The sequence below is a fragment of the Hydractinia symbiolongicarpus genome, chromosome 7 (genome assembly GCF_029227915.1).
Source record: "Hydractinia symbiolongicarpus strain clone_291-10 chromosome 7, HSymV2.1, whole genome shotgun sequence".
Taxonomy (NCBI): domain Eukaryota; kingdom Metazoa; phylum Cnidaria; class Hydrozoa; order Anthoathecata; family Hydractiniidae; genus Hydractinia; species Hydractinia symbiolongicarpus.
This window is the reverse complement of record NC_079881.1, coordinates 16,688,309-16,705,344: the sequence shown is the minus strand read 5'-3', so window position 1 is coordinate 16,705,344 and position 17,036 is coordinate 16,688,309. Positions and strand designations below refer to the sequence as shown.

The 17,036-nt window shown below is 33.9% G+C and overlaps 1 protein-coding gene and 1 long non-coding RNA gene across 2 annotated transcripts; one reads left to right on the top strand and one right to left on the bottom strand.

Annotated features, from left to right (window-relative positions):
- Nucleotides 1–14,503: 14,503 nt before the first annotated feature.
- LOC130649240 (uncharacterized) lies at nt 14,504–15,744 on the bottom strand. The gene is made up of 2 exons (XR_008983024.1): nt 15,549–15,744; nt 14,504–14,879 (listed from the first exon to the last, which is right to left on the bottom strand). It is a non-coding gene; the product is annotated as an uncharacterized LOC130649240 (long non-coding RNA).
- A 57-nt stretch (nt 15,745–15,801) lies between these two features.
- LOC130649252 (uncharacterized) lies at nt 15,802–17,036 on the top strand. The gene is made up of 3 exons (XM_057455507.1): nt 15,802–16,188; nt 16,270–16,604; nt 16,731–17,036. The coding sequence occupies exons 1-3, from the start codon at nt 16,122–16,124 to the stop codon at nt 16,956–16,958; spliced, it is 630 nt and encodes a 209-aa protein (XP_057311490.1). The 5' UTR covers nt 15,802–16,121; the 3' UTR covers nt 16,959–17,036.

The window sequence follows — 17,036 nt, the reverse complement described above, 5'->3', positions numbered from 1 at the left end:
CTCTGCGAAACTTTGAAACATTGTCATTGTGGAATATCATAGTTGTACCTTTGATCACAGTTAGACATTAAACTTTAATATTTTACCGAACATGGCAGAGGAAGAGTACGGATAACAGTAGACATTCTTGCAATACCTTTTACATTCGTTTTAATATATGGCAACGCAAATTTAAAAATATGTATTTATTATTTAAATTATTATTTTAAATAAAACTGGTTCACTGCAAAGCCTTTTTCATCGTCTTTTCTTCTTGCCTGAAGCCACCCTGAACCTCCTTGCATAATTTAATAAAAGGGTCCATTTTATACGGCATTGCGTGCGTCTCGCTACTTGCTGCACGATCTTGCGTGTTAGACAGACGTATACGGATATTAATATATAGACTAGCCGCACATAACTGTGTGACCCGGCGTTGAACGTAATATGAAACGCTCAATTTGATCTGTGAACACGACCAGGTAAAGCGCTATACTACAGGTATGCAGTATGTCGTAAATCAAACCATTATACTGTTGCGACTCTAACATTGTTGAGGCGTGGTATGAGGGAAGCAGCGATGCGCAGCTAAGCTACCATTTTGCGTGACAGACGGACAGAAGTATACGAGTGTTATAATATAGACTAGTCTTTGCCCGTGAAAAAATCCACGGGTTCGCCTGTCCTTTATATTTACCCGCCGCAACAAAGTGGATAAAAATATATCACATTTGATATTCGTGTTTCCGTGGCATGATTTTTTAACTCCACCGGGGGTCTGCGCAGAGACAGACAGACGGAATACGGCTATTATTAAAGAGACCAGTCGTTAACCCGTGAAACAATCCACGGAAATTAGCTGACTTAATTATTTCGCGTATCTGTTAATTAACTTATTTCGCGCATCTGTTATGAAAATACTCTGCGGTAGCCATGGTCCCTGGAAATATACACGGAAGCAGTGTAAACTACACTTTTTTATTTTTTATAGCATAGTTTATCGGAAGTAGTGTTACGCTGCTTTCTCTTAAAATTCATATATTTAACAATAATTTGTGCATTTTTACGGCCTGAGTTTGATGTAAAAAAGAGGTTCCTCTCTGCAAATAGCTTTTAAAAAACTAAGTTTGACATTTTCTTACACTTTTTGTTCAGTTTGAAAAAAAATAAGCACATCCAGGTTTATTGTTGTCATTAAAAATATAAATAGTTGAAAATGAAACAAAATTTACAAAATAAATTTCACATTCATGTTTAGAAAAAACAAAAAATCACTTACAAAATCTTTCTAAAACTTATTGTTCTCCTTCTATTATTAAAAACTTGTTTCTGTTAATTTCCTTGAAAAGGCGGGAATAATTAAAACTTTTTCAATGAAATAGACAACGTAAAGTAATTGTCCGCAACTTTGACTGTAGTTATTTATAACAAAGAAACTGCATCGAAGGAACAATAAAAGTTAATTAATCGTGAATTTTGTATAGGAAAATTTTCAAATTAAACTTTTGTGAAACTACGCAAAAGACAAAATAAAATAAAATTTTAAAATAGCGTGGCAAAAAGATAAGAGCTGGGCGCAATTTCGTGCGTGGTTAACACAAGTCGCTCTTGACGCACGAACAGACAGACGAAATACGGCTATTATTATAGAGACTAGTCGTTGCCCATGGAAAAATCCACGGGGTCGCCCGTCCTTTAAATAAACCCGTTGCAGCAAAGTGGACAGAAATATGTCGCATTTGGTATTGATGCGCATTTTAAAAATTTCGTGCTTTCGTTACGGGAAACGGCTTTCGCGGACACACAGACAGACAGACCACGGCTATTATTAAAGAGATAGGCCGTTAACCCGTGGAAAAATCCACGGGGTCGCCCGTCGCGTTCGCTCGTCTTTTAAATTTACCCGTCGCAACAAAGTGGATAAAAATATATCGCGTTTGATATTCGTGCGCATATTAAAAATTTCGTATTTCTGTTAAGGGACGCCTCTTTCGCGGACAGACAGACAAAATACGGCTATTATTAAAGAGATAGTGTTTTGGGTATAATATTTTTTTCTAAAAACATCTTTCCAATAACTTTAGCTAAAATAAAAACACAGTTCACAACCTGTTGTTACCTTGTCATAGGAAAAAGAGTCGGTCAATATTTTCTTATTTTGTAGAATGCATTCCTGAGAAAGTTCAAAAATTAATTATCGCAGTGGGCTGACCGCTTAGTACAGGTAAACCGCGCATAGGCGTAATAGCCCTTTCCAAAAAAACAGTCCGTTGTTAAGTTACTACTTTAAGGGCAGATTTTTTCGCGGGTATTAACTTTTCGCGAAATATTTGACAAAAACTTTCGCGTTTGGCGACTTTTGAAACAAATTTCGCGGAAAAACTTTTGCGAATTCAAAATAGGGTTTATATTCGCGTATTGCCGCAGTGTTATTTTAGTTGACAACGTTTAAAGTAAAAATAAATCATTACTTTTGAAAATTGCCTGTAAAGTACAGTTAAACAGAATGGAACAGGCGTATAGGCGTAATAGCTATTTCTAAAAAAACCTTATCACAACTTTGGTTTAAATAAATACACAGGAAACAGCCTATCGTTACGGTTAATAGCCTTTATATTTTGCAGAAAAAGTTTCCAGAAAAATTTCAGAAGGTGTAGCTACGTAACTGCATTTACCATATTGCTTAAGAATATTGTGGCTACTTCCACTTTTCAGGAATAGGTAGCTAAATGTAAACAACGTAAAAATAAATAATATTGGCTAGGATAAAAGCTCTTTTATTAAACTGAATAAACCGTTAAAAGAATAGGAATGAATAAGAACTAAATAAATAAGAAAATCCAAACCATTGTGATTCGAGATTTTGAATTTACTGTAACTTTAATTTATAAGTCTGCATGTATGTAGCTATTTTTTAACGACTCTCCAGCAATTTTTATTTGTGTACAGTTATAAATTTAAAGAAAAAAAATCAAAAGTTTTAAGACGATATGTTATCTAGTTGCCATGTATGATTGCGTTTAAAAGCAAGTTAGCAAAGGCGACGTCAAGAATTGGCTGATTGATCTTTGCTATGCTTTTAAATATAATAATCAAATGTTTAACATTTTTTTAAAAAAAAACTAAGTCCTTATTGTTTTTTCGAAGAGTTGCGCAATGATCTGATAATTATCTACAAATAACCATCGAAATTTAAACAAAAGTCTTTGTGGGTTCATTGCTTATTTAGTAATTTATCCACCCACGGAGAAACGTAAGTATGTATAATTCACACATGTGAAATGAATGCAACTTATTTTTAATTTTACAATTATTTCAATATCCGAGGTATGCAATTCTAATTACATGATAAACAAAATAGATTCCATCTGCATACACTTGTGATCTTGGTTATCATGGTGTGCGGAATCCACCGAAAATTTGTGAATAAAAAACTTCAACTTGTCGAAAAACGCCTCGTTTGTTTTAAATACGTTGCGCAAAATAACAAGTAAATATATATATAACGGCAAATCTACGTTTCTTTGCTTGATAACGTTATAAAATTGCTATACTGTGAAACACATTAAAGCAGACATCCTCTAAACCGGACCTCTCCTTAAGACGGATGAAAAAATTTTACCCTGACGGTTTCTTCATAAACTCTTCTAATAAACTTTTCTAAAGTGGACAGTGTAAAGTAGACAACTCCTTTAAGTAGACACTTCTTCAAGGTCACGCACAGTTATTTCTTCCAGAAATTGTGAATCGGACAATAAAAAGATTTGCTTTGGAGATTTTAGGTAAGCTACTTTCTAAAATTGTCCAAAGCATCTCCGTTTAGCAGAATGTTCTTTTTTAGGCCAAATTGTCTTTTAAAAATGTTTCTTTGCCTAATTAGGGAGAGAAAATGGGTAACATGGGCATGCCTAATGGGTTTTCGACTTTGAAGTAGATTTTCTTTCGCAATTTATGCCAAAAAGGAAAAACCTTTCTTTGGAGGACACCTCTCTTAAGCGGAAAAAATCTCTAATAATTAAAAATTAATATAAAAAAATTATTTGCCCTTTTTTGCTCCCTATCCGGTTTCTGCGGCGGTGTAATTGATTGCTTAGAAAACTTACTAAGTACTTTCACACGAAAGTTTCTTGTGCGTTGAAATAAGTGGTATTGCAAAGCCATTCCACTATCTTCTCCAGTAAAATTTGTTCGTACATCACTTTTTTAGCCCTGTAACTCTATTTAAAGAATTTGTTGTAAAAATTTTTGGGACATATTTGAGCTTACACTTGCATAAAAATTCTAAAATAAACGTAATTTCTAATAATCGCTCAAGCTTAAATAAAGACCCAGGGTAATCTTCATTTTTTTTAAACAACCAGGTCGATTAATCGGAATTTGATTGTTTATATTCCTTGTCATTCATTCGTGGACAATATATCTCGTTACTAAGACCGCTATAGTGCGTTCCCCTGGAGATTTAGCCGAGAGAAATGCCACTACAAAGATGCTTTCAAAGCATCGTGTATATCTACGTGCGTTATTTTTTTTTAAAAAAAATTTTATTCTAAGAGGTCAAACCATTTTTATTTAAACCATTTGCACTAACAAATCAAAATGCTTAATTACTCCACATGCTTCATGATAGAATCCATTACAAAAGCAAGTAAAATAAGTAGCGGTACAATTTTTTTGTAGGGGTCAACCATTTTTATATGTAACAACAATTAAAAACGCTTAACTACTCCATGTGCTCCATAATAGAATCCATTACAAAAAATAAGTAAAATAAGTAGCGGTACAATTTTTTTAAGGCCTAGTTCCCACTAAAAGGCGTTAAAGGTCCATTTTCATCCGCTGCTCTTACGCACAAAAAATCTGTAATTAAGCGCTAATTTTGTCAAACTACGCATGCGCTCATAAAAAACGGAAACGTACCTTAACTCGTTTTAACCCATTTGCTATCCATTGAGGCGAAATTCCACTTCGAACGCAATTACGACGTCTTTCGCGCTGCGCGTTCGCCCGTCCAAGCAGCACAATGACCAATGGAAACAAAAATGCGCGTACAAATACAAAAATGGCGGCGATTCAAGTAAATTTATTGCTCGAAATCATAAAATTACGTCATTTTACAATGCAGCGCTCTTTAAAAAGTCAAAATGATTTTGAATTTTAATACGATCAGCGCGTGCAGAAGCGCTTTTAAACTTACGCAATATTGAGCACTTAAGAGAATGCGCCTGGAACCGACGTGGTTATTAATTAAAACATATGGACTTTTGTCTTTAAAGCCTCCTTAAGCTTGACGTCCAGCACATTAAACCAGGAGTTAACCCTATTCGGTCCGGGGGGGGGGGGGGGGGGGCGGATTCCGCCCCCCCTGACGGTTTTTTTTTAATAACTCCTGATTGCTTACTTATATAGCTACAATACTTACTGAGTTTCAACATTTATCTATTAGACACCTGCATGCTAAATTTTTAGGTCCCATACCTTTCAGAGGCTTTGATATTGGCCATTACTCGAAACTACCCCTAAAATCTCTATGAAATCCTTATAAAGTGGAAAATATAATAACTCCTGTTAGGATTATCCTTAGAACTTGAAACTTGCAACACAACTTTGTTTCATCAAGAAGAATCATTTTTAATAATTTTGACACGTGACTAATCCGATTTCCCGATTTTGTCGGGTTTTACCCGAAAATCGGAGAAAACGGATTTTCGGGCAATTTTTGGCAATTTCTTATTCGATCCATGTAAAAACCGGAAGATATGTTAAAAAAAAATTATTTAGCTTTCTGAAACTTCAAACAGAATGTAAAAATTCGCTCTAGAACAAAAGTAATTATATTTTAAGCAGATAGTGGCATTTTTAACAACTTTCAAGCTTCTGATGACGTCACAGAAAATGTGCTGACGTAAGCAAAAATTTATTGCCACCATTTTGTTCCTTTTATGACGTACTATAAGTGTGCCAAGTTTGATTCAATTTGAACAATCCTATGAAAAGTTATTGAGGGGGGGGGGGGGGCGGAATCCGCCCCCCCCCCGGTCATAGTATGTTCGAAAAACCCCGGACTGAATAGGGTTAAGATCCAAACACCGTGACGTTAGGTTTACAACACTCTATTAACTACTAAGCTTAAATTACTCTAAATATTTATTAGCAACTTAAAGTCCCTTGGAAAATCCACTTATAACGCACCGTATAAATGCGCATATAAAACATTTACAAATGTTTTAGAAATACATTTTCACTAACAACTTGAAAAACACCCTTTAAATTGATGCAGCGCCAAAGTTAATGCAACTTTTACTCAAACTTATAAGAACGTGTAAAATTACATTATTAAAAACTATTAAGAAATAAAAAATAAAATAAGTAACAAGGGAACTACTCACTGTGTCTTGTTCTTCTTATGAATCATCTATGTCAAATTCTCGTTTACTACTAACAGAAAATACGAAAGTAATTGAACCTAATTGAACAAGTGGTCTTGTGACGTACGATAAGAGCTACATGTCATATCAGGACAAAGAAGAAAAAATGTTCTGGGTCAAACCGATTAATTTGTCGACAAATGAAACTCAAATTTGTGTGCTTACTTTTTTTTGACTTCTTTTCTACTCTCTTTTTTTTCAATATGACCTCGTGTATCTTTTTTTTGTTGTTAAAGAATGAAGTGAAACAGTGTAGTCATATAGTGAGACTGTAACTCATCGATGGAGCAGCATGTTATCAACTTTTTGCATATAAATGGACCTAAACATACAACCTATGTTTACCTTGCCTTATCTGAGTTTTGATCCATAATGGTTGCATAATCTCCAAAGTTGTCATTGCATCAGCAATTCACTAAGCATTTAAACATATTCGCCAGCTTAGCATACCTGCACTTTTTTATAAAGACCAGTAAAATTTTAATGAGCTTTAGTGTTCTTATTTTTTTCACAATTTGAGCCTCGATTGTTCTTATTATGTTCTTATCTGTGTGGCATCTTGATAAATACAGCAAGTGTGACTGTTTTTTGCAAGCAGGAATTTCCTTTGCTTTGTGCTTTGAAAAGAGTCAAGAAAATCCGTGATAAAAAAAATAGAAAGAATGTAGATACATCCTCCCTACAATAACATTGCAACAACAAGCTAAATTATACCATTTTTTGTTTCAAGAAAGATCATTGTAAAACGAACTCATTTTAAGGGGGGATTTTCACGAAGCGAATTGAACGGCAAACTCGACAGCAAATTCGATGGCGAATTCGCTTTTTAATTTTTACGACAAAATAAATTAGACGCCAAATTCATAGTTTACATTGGTTAACCGCGTTCTGATTGGTCTAAAACTAGCAGCGAAACCTTTAGCCGCGAAAAAGTAGGAACTGTTTCTACTTTTTAGCGAAGCTAATATTACGATGCAAAATCATAACAAACAAAACTGCGCATGCTCAGATACAATTCGCCGTCGAATTCACCGCTCAATTTGCTTCGTGAAAACCCCCCTTAAGCATAAATAGTTCACTTTGGTTGCCGTGGAGAGAAATCTTCACTAGTTTTGCCATGTTGGGTGAGAAGAGTTTTCAAAGCTATTGTGCTTTAATTTGATGGACAGTGAATAAAATTTGAGCCCTACCTTTTTCTTACCTTTTTACTCAGTCTGAGTTTTATTGTTTTTATAAAGTGTGATTTTTAAAAAAAGTGTAATTTAACAATGTCTAAAATAATTTGGTAGGTTAAGTCAGTTGCTACATTTTATCATCAAGAAGTAGTTAAGAAGATGATAAATAACCCCAGAATTGTTTCTTCTCTCCTACTTAAAGTTTTGTTTTTTAATTAAAAACAAAAAATATTTCCCGTTTTAAATACTTGTTTGCAAAGAAATTTATCAAATTCTTATCTCTCAAAAATTTAAACTTAATTTTTAACACATCCAACCTTTATACCGAAAATGGTGAAAATCGATGAAAAATATATGCAACGCATGACAAAAAAAGCTGCTGTCTGTCATAAAGTCAAAAATACTGTGACTAAAACGAAAATACTTTTCTTACAAAACATTTCACATGTAACAAGAAAACTAATGAATTTTCTTTTGTGGCAATACAGAGAAAAAAATAATTGAACAACGAGCCCAGTTCTTAGAGTACTTCCTAAGTTAAATTTTGTCTAGGCAGACAGTTTTGTCACTAGAATGGGAGCTTCAAAACGAACTGCTTTTGTGGTCCCTCCTGGAAACAAAACAATAGAGTGTATCTCTCATAATTATTGAGGCAAGTTATATAAAATAATTACCTATACATACGCCACTCCAGTGTTCCATATTCCCAAGCAACCTTTAATGTCTTGGTGATTTCATTGCTTTAATGTGCATATTTACCAAGGATAAAAGGTTCAGACAAAGGGTTGTGTGTAATAATCATAACCTAGCGTGCTTTTGTATGGCGGAATTCTTAAAATTATGAGTAATACCAGAAGAAGAACAATAACTATTTATTAGAACCAAAGCGCTCTTACTTCCCTGCAATGAAAAATAGGCCAGGTCAAAAAGATTAATTCCCGTTATCCCGTAGACTATTTTTGAAGAACTACTTTTGCATAACATATTGTGAAGTACTAGTGTGGTAAGGATTATGTTTTTCAAATTTTTAGGGATATAAATGAATTGGAAGAAAATATACCCTCCACCTATTTGCCCATATAACAAGTAAGTTTTTAGAAATACGCCGGGCACAGCTGTGCCGATAGTTATAAATCTGTTTATCATTTCTTAAATTTATTTGTGGGTAGGGCTTTATCATGTAGGTTTTCAAAGCGAACGCATCGTCTCCAATATTAAGCCACTCATCAGTCGAAGAAGGTAAATATCGGCAACATTCTTTCCACGATAACATTACAACAACCAGCCACAATGTAAGACAGCTGCTTTAGATATACGAAATTGAAAGGAAAGAGAACAAAACGTTTCTCGAGTCGCAAAAAATTGTAGGGTTAATGCCAACCGTTCAACTGCAAATATTGGCCGTGCATCACCTATAATTTCTTGTGGAGTTATTAAGTCCTAAATGTGACCAAGTCCAATTTCAAAGTCCTCCAAAGACATCCGAAACATTGATTTGACGCCAAATCGATCTTCAATAATTCGTTCTTTAACAATGGTCGCATATTCTCCCAAATTGCTCCTTCTTTTCATCCATTCTCTGGTTTACCCCCGACACGGCCTGTCGTCGTCATAATCTAAAAGTTCTAATAGAACAGCAGGGAAGATCATCTTTTTTTGCAAGAATGAATGAATGGACAATGGAGAACGAGTAAACATATGTTGGACGAAATGTTTTATGATTGTTAGATCGGTGCAAAATTTTCATCCAACAGTCATCCAACATTCATCCAACAAACGTCCAACACAATGATAAAATGTTGGATGGAATGTTGGATTCGTTTCACCTAAGCTTTAGACTTGATGAAATTCATATATACCATTGATCTCTATATTTAATTTATTGCTGATTTTTTTTAGTTCAATAGGCTTCATCCTTGCATTTGCTTCACACGTTTTAATATTTTTATCGCAATATTAAAAACACAAAAATCAAGCGCCTGCATCCTTATATTTTTAAAGCATTTTGCTTCTTAATGCATACAGATAACGGAAAAGTAAATAGACAAAAAAACTTCGGCCACAAAAATTTTTGGTTAATAGACCTTTTCCGAATTTCCTAATTATGCCAAATTCAATTAAAGCGGTCGATACTAAAAATGTTTCTTATCTCTAAGTTCCTTAGCAAAAGGTAGAACAAATTACCTAATTTCGTAAAAATCTCTGTTCGTTAAGTGCCTCAAATTCGAGCTAACAATTATGGGCAAACCCTTTATATAGCCGAGCTTTCCAAGAATAGCCTCATTTTTAAAATAATTATTTTCTTCAAATCTAAAAAAAATCTAACCAGGATATTATATTGCTCTAAAACCTTTTTTCATGATAATTTAATATTCTATCTGAATATCCTTATTTGAAGAGCAAAGAACCATTATAAAATTTTGGATGACGTCATAGTTATTATAATTTATGACATTCGGGAAAGGTGTATTGGTGAAAAAAAATCATTAAAAAATATTGCTCAAAAATTTAAATTAAAACAAAAAATCAATAGAGAATTTATACATAGAATCTAAGACGAGAATTATTTTGTATCAATCGGAAAAATCGGAAATATATGGTATACTCGTCAATTTCAAATACCTTGCTTATCAATTCCTCGGCTAAACTATATAAAACCTGATACGTCGACCCTGAAGTACAATTATTCTGTATCAATACGTTAAACATTGATTGAGGGTTTTTTTGACTGAAGAATTTTAAAAGTCAAAAAAAAAAAATTTATTTAATGATAATTGAAGAGATAAATAAACCTCTGGAGAATAAGTCCAAGATTCAAGAGCAGTCGACACTAAATATAATCACACCAACGCAAAAATTGTAACTGAATATAAGTACAGTCGACGCTCGTTATCTGGACTACCCGTTATCTCGATCTTTCCGTATCTCGACCAATTTTTATTGGTCCCTTCGCCATTTCAACCTCTCGTAGGCTAAAACACGTCCAATATCTCGACTACCCGTTATCTCGAACTTTCCTTATCTCGACCTTTTTCACGATCGACGCTCCTTATCTCGACTATCCACCATCTCGAACTTTCGTTATTTCGACCTTATTCACCATTCCCTTGGAAAGGTCGAGATAACGAGCGTCGACCGTGTTATGTCCCAACAAAAGGTGAGAAGTACATGTTATTTTCGTTCGCAGGACAGGATGTTGCAACATTCCATTTCAGTTGTCAGCTGCCTTTTTCGCCATCAGTGAGAAAACAAAAGTAATGTTTAAAAATTTCTTAACAGCTTCGATAAATTTGTAAACGATGCAAGAAAAGCCAAAAATAACGTGAATATAAATATTTTCTTCATAAACAAGAAACCAGAAAAATTTTTTTAACATAATTTAAAAAAGCCGTACACGCAATCTCATTGGTTAAGTAAGTCTGTTGTACCAAGGCCTCGTACGCGTTTTATCCTCATCAAAAAACGCTACAAGCCCTGGGATCAAGGTTTTACATTGGAGTCTTGTGTTAAAGTTCATTTGATTTTTTTATAAACATGTTTATAAACAACTAGTCCAGAAAAATGTGATCTTTGCGTCTCGGACTTGCTATTAACATCCAAAGCTTGAAGGTTCTTTCGGACAATTGTAATTAATCAAAGAAGTATTCAGCAGGATCACAAGGCGGAATCACACATCACAAAAAACCTCCTTCGAATCGAATATGTAGTAAAGCATAATAAAAAAAAGATGAATCCACAACGCATAAGACCACAAAGCCTGTGCTCTTTCCTTGTTTTAACCGTCAAAATAAGGAAATACTAGTCATTCATAAATACCTGCTCTGAAAAGCAAAAAAAATTCTGAACACTTGTAGGAAAAAAAAGTATCTAGTGGCTTTCTTGTGGAGAGTCCACAAAAAGTATCGAATAAAATTGGGAATGTCTTTAAAACATATCGTTTTTCTAAGATTTTGTTTAAACAAACAAGTAGAGATTTGATACGCATCATAAAAGCAAAGGGTAATTCGACAAACAATAATGTAATTTTTTTAAACACATTCCGCCTTCATTTTAAACTATTTCACACAGTGGTGGTGAATTAATACCGGCATCGATATCGATTTAACAACCACTACCATTGAGGCCAACGCCACAATCAACTGAGCAAACACAATCATCATTATCATTGTCACGACCATCATTAGCACTTCCACCGTCACAACAACCACCACGATCAAGCCCCCCACGATCAACTTCTTTTTAAACACTGCCACCTTTTTCACGTCATTCACGTCCTTTTTTATTATTTCCTGTTTTTCCTCGTCGTTCTATACGCGCACACATTGGACCCCGTCCACTCCTATACTACCGTCTCATTATTACCTCTCCAAATATACTGCTTCCAACACATCAGGTCCCCTGTAATAATGCTTGGTCGGTTGGCCAAGCATTAAGGGTACCTGCGTGAATGGGTCAATGGATTTTGGCGATGTCAAATTTTAGGATAACATTAAATATTGATTTACATTTCTTTTCTTCTTACTGACTAGCGGCATGCCTAACTATGAGGTTTTAACTGTCAGAGGTTCATAACCTGGCAGAGGTCATGAATTGCGTATAAAGTATATCTAACATACATATAGAGAAGAGCTTTAACTATTGTCTTTATGTATTTTTGTTGAATTTTATTACACTTTTTTGATCATGTTAAGTACTAATGTTAAATAAAAGCAATTAAATATCATTTGATTTAACAACAACAACAACAAAACACGATAAAAAAATCAAGGAATTTCATGTAAATAATAAAAATTGACTGATTTTTGAAATTTGTTTAGATAATATGTTCCTGTGTTTCAAAACGACAAAAATGAGGTTTTGTGTTTCTGTTTTAATGTGTAAGAATGATGTGTGAGAATATGACTTTAAAACATACTTATATATTTAGGTATTACAAGCAGTTTCTCAAGGATTTTATTTGTCCATATGGCAAGGCTTTTGACGAGAACTTTCTTTCAATTGATGTGATAAAAGCAAGGATTAAAACGCAATCTTGCGAATATTTACGAATCCGCCTCGTCTTTGCATCATAATATGAAAGAATATGCTGAGCTTAAGAAAAAAATCAAATCAAAGTATCTCCAATCGTTTCTAAGGTACATAGGTACATGGAAAGCAAAGAAGATGCATAAAAACTGTAGATTCAAAATATAAAGGAGCGAAGATCGGCATAAGAGATGCTATTGAAAAGCTAAGAAAATTTGTCACCACCAATGATCACTATGTTGTAGAATATGGAAAGATATTGGGAAAGCTGGGAGCTTCCTTGTATAGTTTGAGCACTCATTACACCATTAGGAGATGTGCTTTTACTCATCCTCTGCAGGTATAAAGTGTAAGGTCGTTTCAAAGGAAGGTGGTTTTACTGTTGAGGGTTGTAAAAAAATCTGACCAGAAGGTTTCTTAATATTCGCCATGTAAAAATAAGTGAAAAAAAGATAAAAAATTCAATAAAATGTCAGATCATCGTATTTTATGAACAATGTAGCTAGTTAACTAGCCATGTTAAAAAAACATTCAGAGAAATGTTGCTGAATCTGGTTATTGTAACAGTTAATCTTTCCAATGCGTCGTGAAACTTGTTTTTTCCTGCTTGTTTACATTTAAGGCTACCATTTTTCTTGACGACGGGCAATACCGCTACACGTCGGTAATCCAGACAGTTAACAATGATTAATGTATGATTAATAAGCACTTAATCCACTCCCTTACTTTTCCAGTTGTTTTTCCGTTTTTCTCTAATGTTCTCCGTGATTCTTCAAACGTCAAATATGTGTATGTAGAAAACCTGGAAATCATCAACATTTTCTTGGTACGGACAAGGCATTTAAAATGTATATTTATATGAAATTGCTAAAAACATTTGAAATAATTCTAGTCTCATGCTCGTTATACACCTGTAATTTTTCAATATGTTATAGCTACAATGTATATAAGAAGAGTTTGACAAACAAAGATGTAATTGAGAAGTCAGTTTTGTAGCAATTTTGTGAAAGATCGCCAACGTTTAGGGAAAAAAAACACTCTTCAATAAAATTAAGAAAAATGTTGACAAGGTCATATCTTATAGAAGGAAAAATGATAATGTTAAAAAATTTGGTGATATTGCTTAATTTTGTTCCGTTTTTACTATGATGACACCTCCATGATATTTTTCCAGGATAGTCGTTTAGCCCGTGTAAAATTCCACGGGTTCGCCCGTCCTTTATACCGTATTGCGTGCGTCTCGCTACCTGCGCAGCTAAGCTACCATTTTGCGTGACAGACAGACGGACGGACAGACGTATACGGGTATTATAATATAGACTAGCCGTTAACCCGTGGAAAAATTCACGGGGTCGCCCGTCCTTTATATATCACATTTCGTGTTTCCGTAACAGGAAGCGGCTTTCGCAGACAGACAGACAAAATGCGGCTATTATAAAGAGATAATTGTAATAACAAAATCAATCAATAAGATGACCAATTTTTTGATTCTTCTGCAAGAATTCTTCGGCTATTGCGTAAGTGTATGACTTTTAACTACTTTTCTTTTTGCCGATTGAGCATTTTCTAATACCTATTCACAAAAATTTCAAATTACTGTAACATCTATCACGTCCATTATTTTTATTAAGTTTATATTTTAATTTAAGAATAGGAAGACAGTATGCACCCCTGTCAGTTGCTAACTTACCATGTGTACTATGTGTTGTCAATCCTTCGTGTGCATAACTTATATCAATGTAAAGCTTTTAAACATCGTCTCAATCTAACCCAAAGCAAATAAACAATCGCAATGCACGTTTTTTTGTAAAAACGTCCAGACTGAATGTGAAACGACACTAATGTTCCAAACACGAATGATTAAAAGCACAAACACGAAAGTTTAAAAATACAAACAAATCGTTGTCATATATAGCTTTTCTATGATGTGAAAACTATAACTTACTTACAATAAATCTACACATAAGTTCTAATATAATTATGTTAATAAATTTATTGTAGATACCATATATTTTTTTGCTTTACTTTCTTCTTTTTTTGTTTCCATTATTATTTTTCTCTTGTTACTGATTGCTGCATCCAGGATCGAAGTCTCCGAAAGCATCTTTGAAATGTTTCAACGTAACACGGTAGATATTACTTTAACGTTGATTGAAGTCTTTCTCACTTTAACTTGAATTTCTTTCCGGTCGAGGTGAAAAATGTGACGCTGTTTACTCTTTTCCCATTGATGAAGTTTGTTGACGTGTATTTGATGTTATGGGTTTGCTTTTTGCTGAAATAAAACAAAACTTAATATAAGATAAATCTTTATTTCAAGAAATGAGACAGTGCCTAAAAAGCGAACTCTATGGATAGATGCACTCGTTTTAAAATATAATCGTAAAAGGTATTGCGGACGCCTTTCTAAGAGAATTTCATTCAAAAACAGCGAAAGAAAAAAAAAGGGTTTTTAATTTATGTTTTTGTGCAATGTTTGGCTATTACAGCTAAACATTTCACTTAACCATTTAAAAAGTCATCAAAATTACATTTTTTAAAAAGTTTGCAAGCTGCGGCAATATAATTTGCCAAGTTCTCATAATCTGGCTGCCATCGTTTATAAAACTTGCAGCGCTCAATAACAGCGATGGGTTTGGGACTTAGATAAAGTTAATCATCAGCACAATTTCTGGAAAAGCAGGCTTGGCCGGTGATCGAAGGTTTCGTAGTAACGTATAAGTGTTTGGTCGAATAACTGTTAAACACACAGCAACTTTTTTTCTTATCGTCGATCTTGTTTACGATAAAGTACTGTTCGAAGCGTTCAACATATGAACTCCAACAGTCGGTATTAGCTAAACGTTACATTTCAATCCAGTTCATTTTAGCATCCTTGCAAGTTTTAACTGTGATGTTAGTCAGCTGGACTTCAGCAAAATCTTTTTAAAAGTCTTATATATACCTTGCAACAAAAGTATAACTGCGCCTAATCTGCGCAAAGATTAATGTACACGAGTCGACCTTAAAGCGGCGTTTTCAACTGTTATTTCTAATCATAAAAACTTCTTAATAATTGTAACGTAAAGAAAATAGAAACTTCATCGTATGTTTTCCAAAAGTCAAGAGATAACAAACAAATGTTCTTTGTAATTGTTTTCAGTATAAATACACTGACTAAATATAACTGACACCGCGAAGTGTAACTGTTAGTGTGTAACTAAGTATTTTTTAAGACTTCTTATAAAAACAACTGTGAATTTGTTGTTGTATTCTCATAGATAATTTTTTTTTAAATGTTTTGCTTTTATATAATAAATAATAGCGGGCCTAATACGTGACTTCTGGATCAATTTAGCGCCTTGCTATCACAGCAACCAAGGGTAGATTCGAAAGTAAACTCACGTGATACAAATAGCTGTATAAGAAGTCAAAATTATAAAGTTTAGTTAGCTTTTTGAAGCATATCTCAGAACGCACATATAAACTAAATTTACAATATTTTGAAGTTTTAAAGTCGTATTAGACGAGAAGAAAGATGATTTCTAGCATTCCAACAATGTGTTGTATCGTTGGTGCGCTGTTGTTGGTTCTACCATATGTTTGTAAGTGTTTTTAAATTTTCGTTACCCTCTTTGAAAAACGATTTCCTTTTATGTATCTTAACTCTTTTTTCTTTTGTGGAGTATCTGAGCCAATTGATCTCGGAATTGCGATTGATGTTTCCACACCAATGAGGTACGCCGTGAAAGACGCAAAGATTTTGGCTAAAAAACTTGTGAAATCGTTCGATATTGGAGCGGATAAGACCCATGTGGCAGCTATGGCATTTGCTGAAGACAGTCAATCAATTTTTAGTTTTAATGCTTTCAATGACGCCGCACTAGATAAGAAGAATTTAATAAGAAAGATTAATGCAGTGAAAAGCAGAAAGTCTGGTCCACGATTTGATTTGGCAATGAAGTTTGCAAATGACACCTTATTCAGCTCGAAACACGGAATGCGTAAAAATAGTCGAAAAGTATGTAATGTATCCCTTTATTGCTTTAATTAACGAATCGATTATTTTCCAACCTTCTTTTCTAAATCGTTGGATTGTTTTGTTGTAAATCCAAATATCACACTGAACACTATTTTCTCTTTTCAGATTTTTGTTATGCTGTCGGATGCTAGGCTTGAAGGTAGTAAAGATGACCCTACTATCGGAAAAGCTGTTCAACCATTAAAATCCAGAGGAATACTTATCCAAATAGTGGGTTTTAAGTGGTATGATCTGACACACATGTTAAAAATTGCCTCTGAAGATTCCTTCATTTATGCACTTAAACATATGAAGTCTGATGAAATTGTCAAATATATTAAGGAGGGACACTAACAATTTTTTATTTATATACCTTCTAGTCATTTGTCGTTTATTTTATTATAAATACATATTTTTCCTGTCGTTATGCAA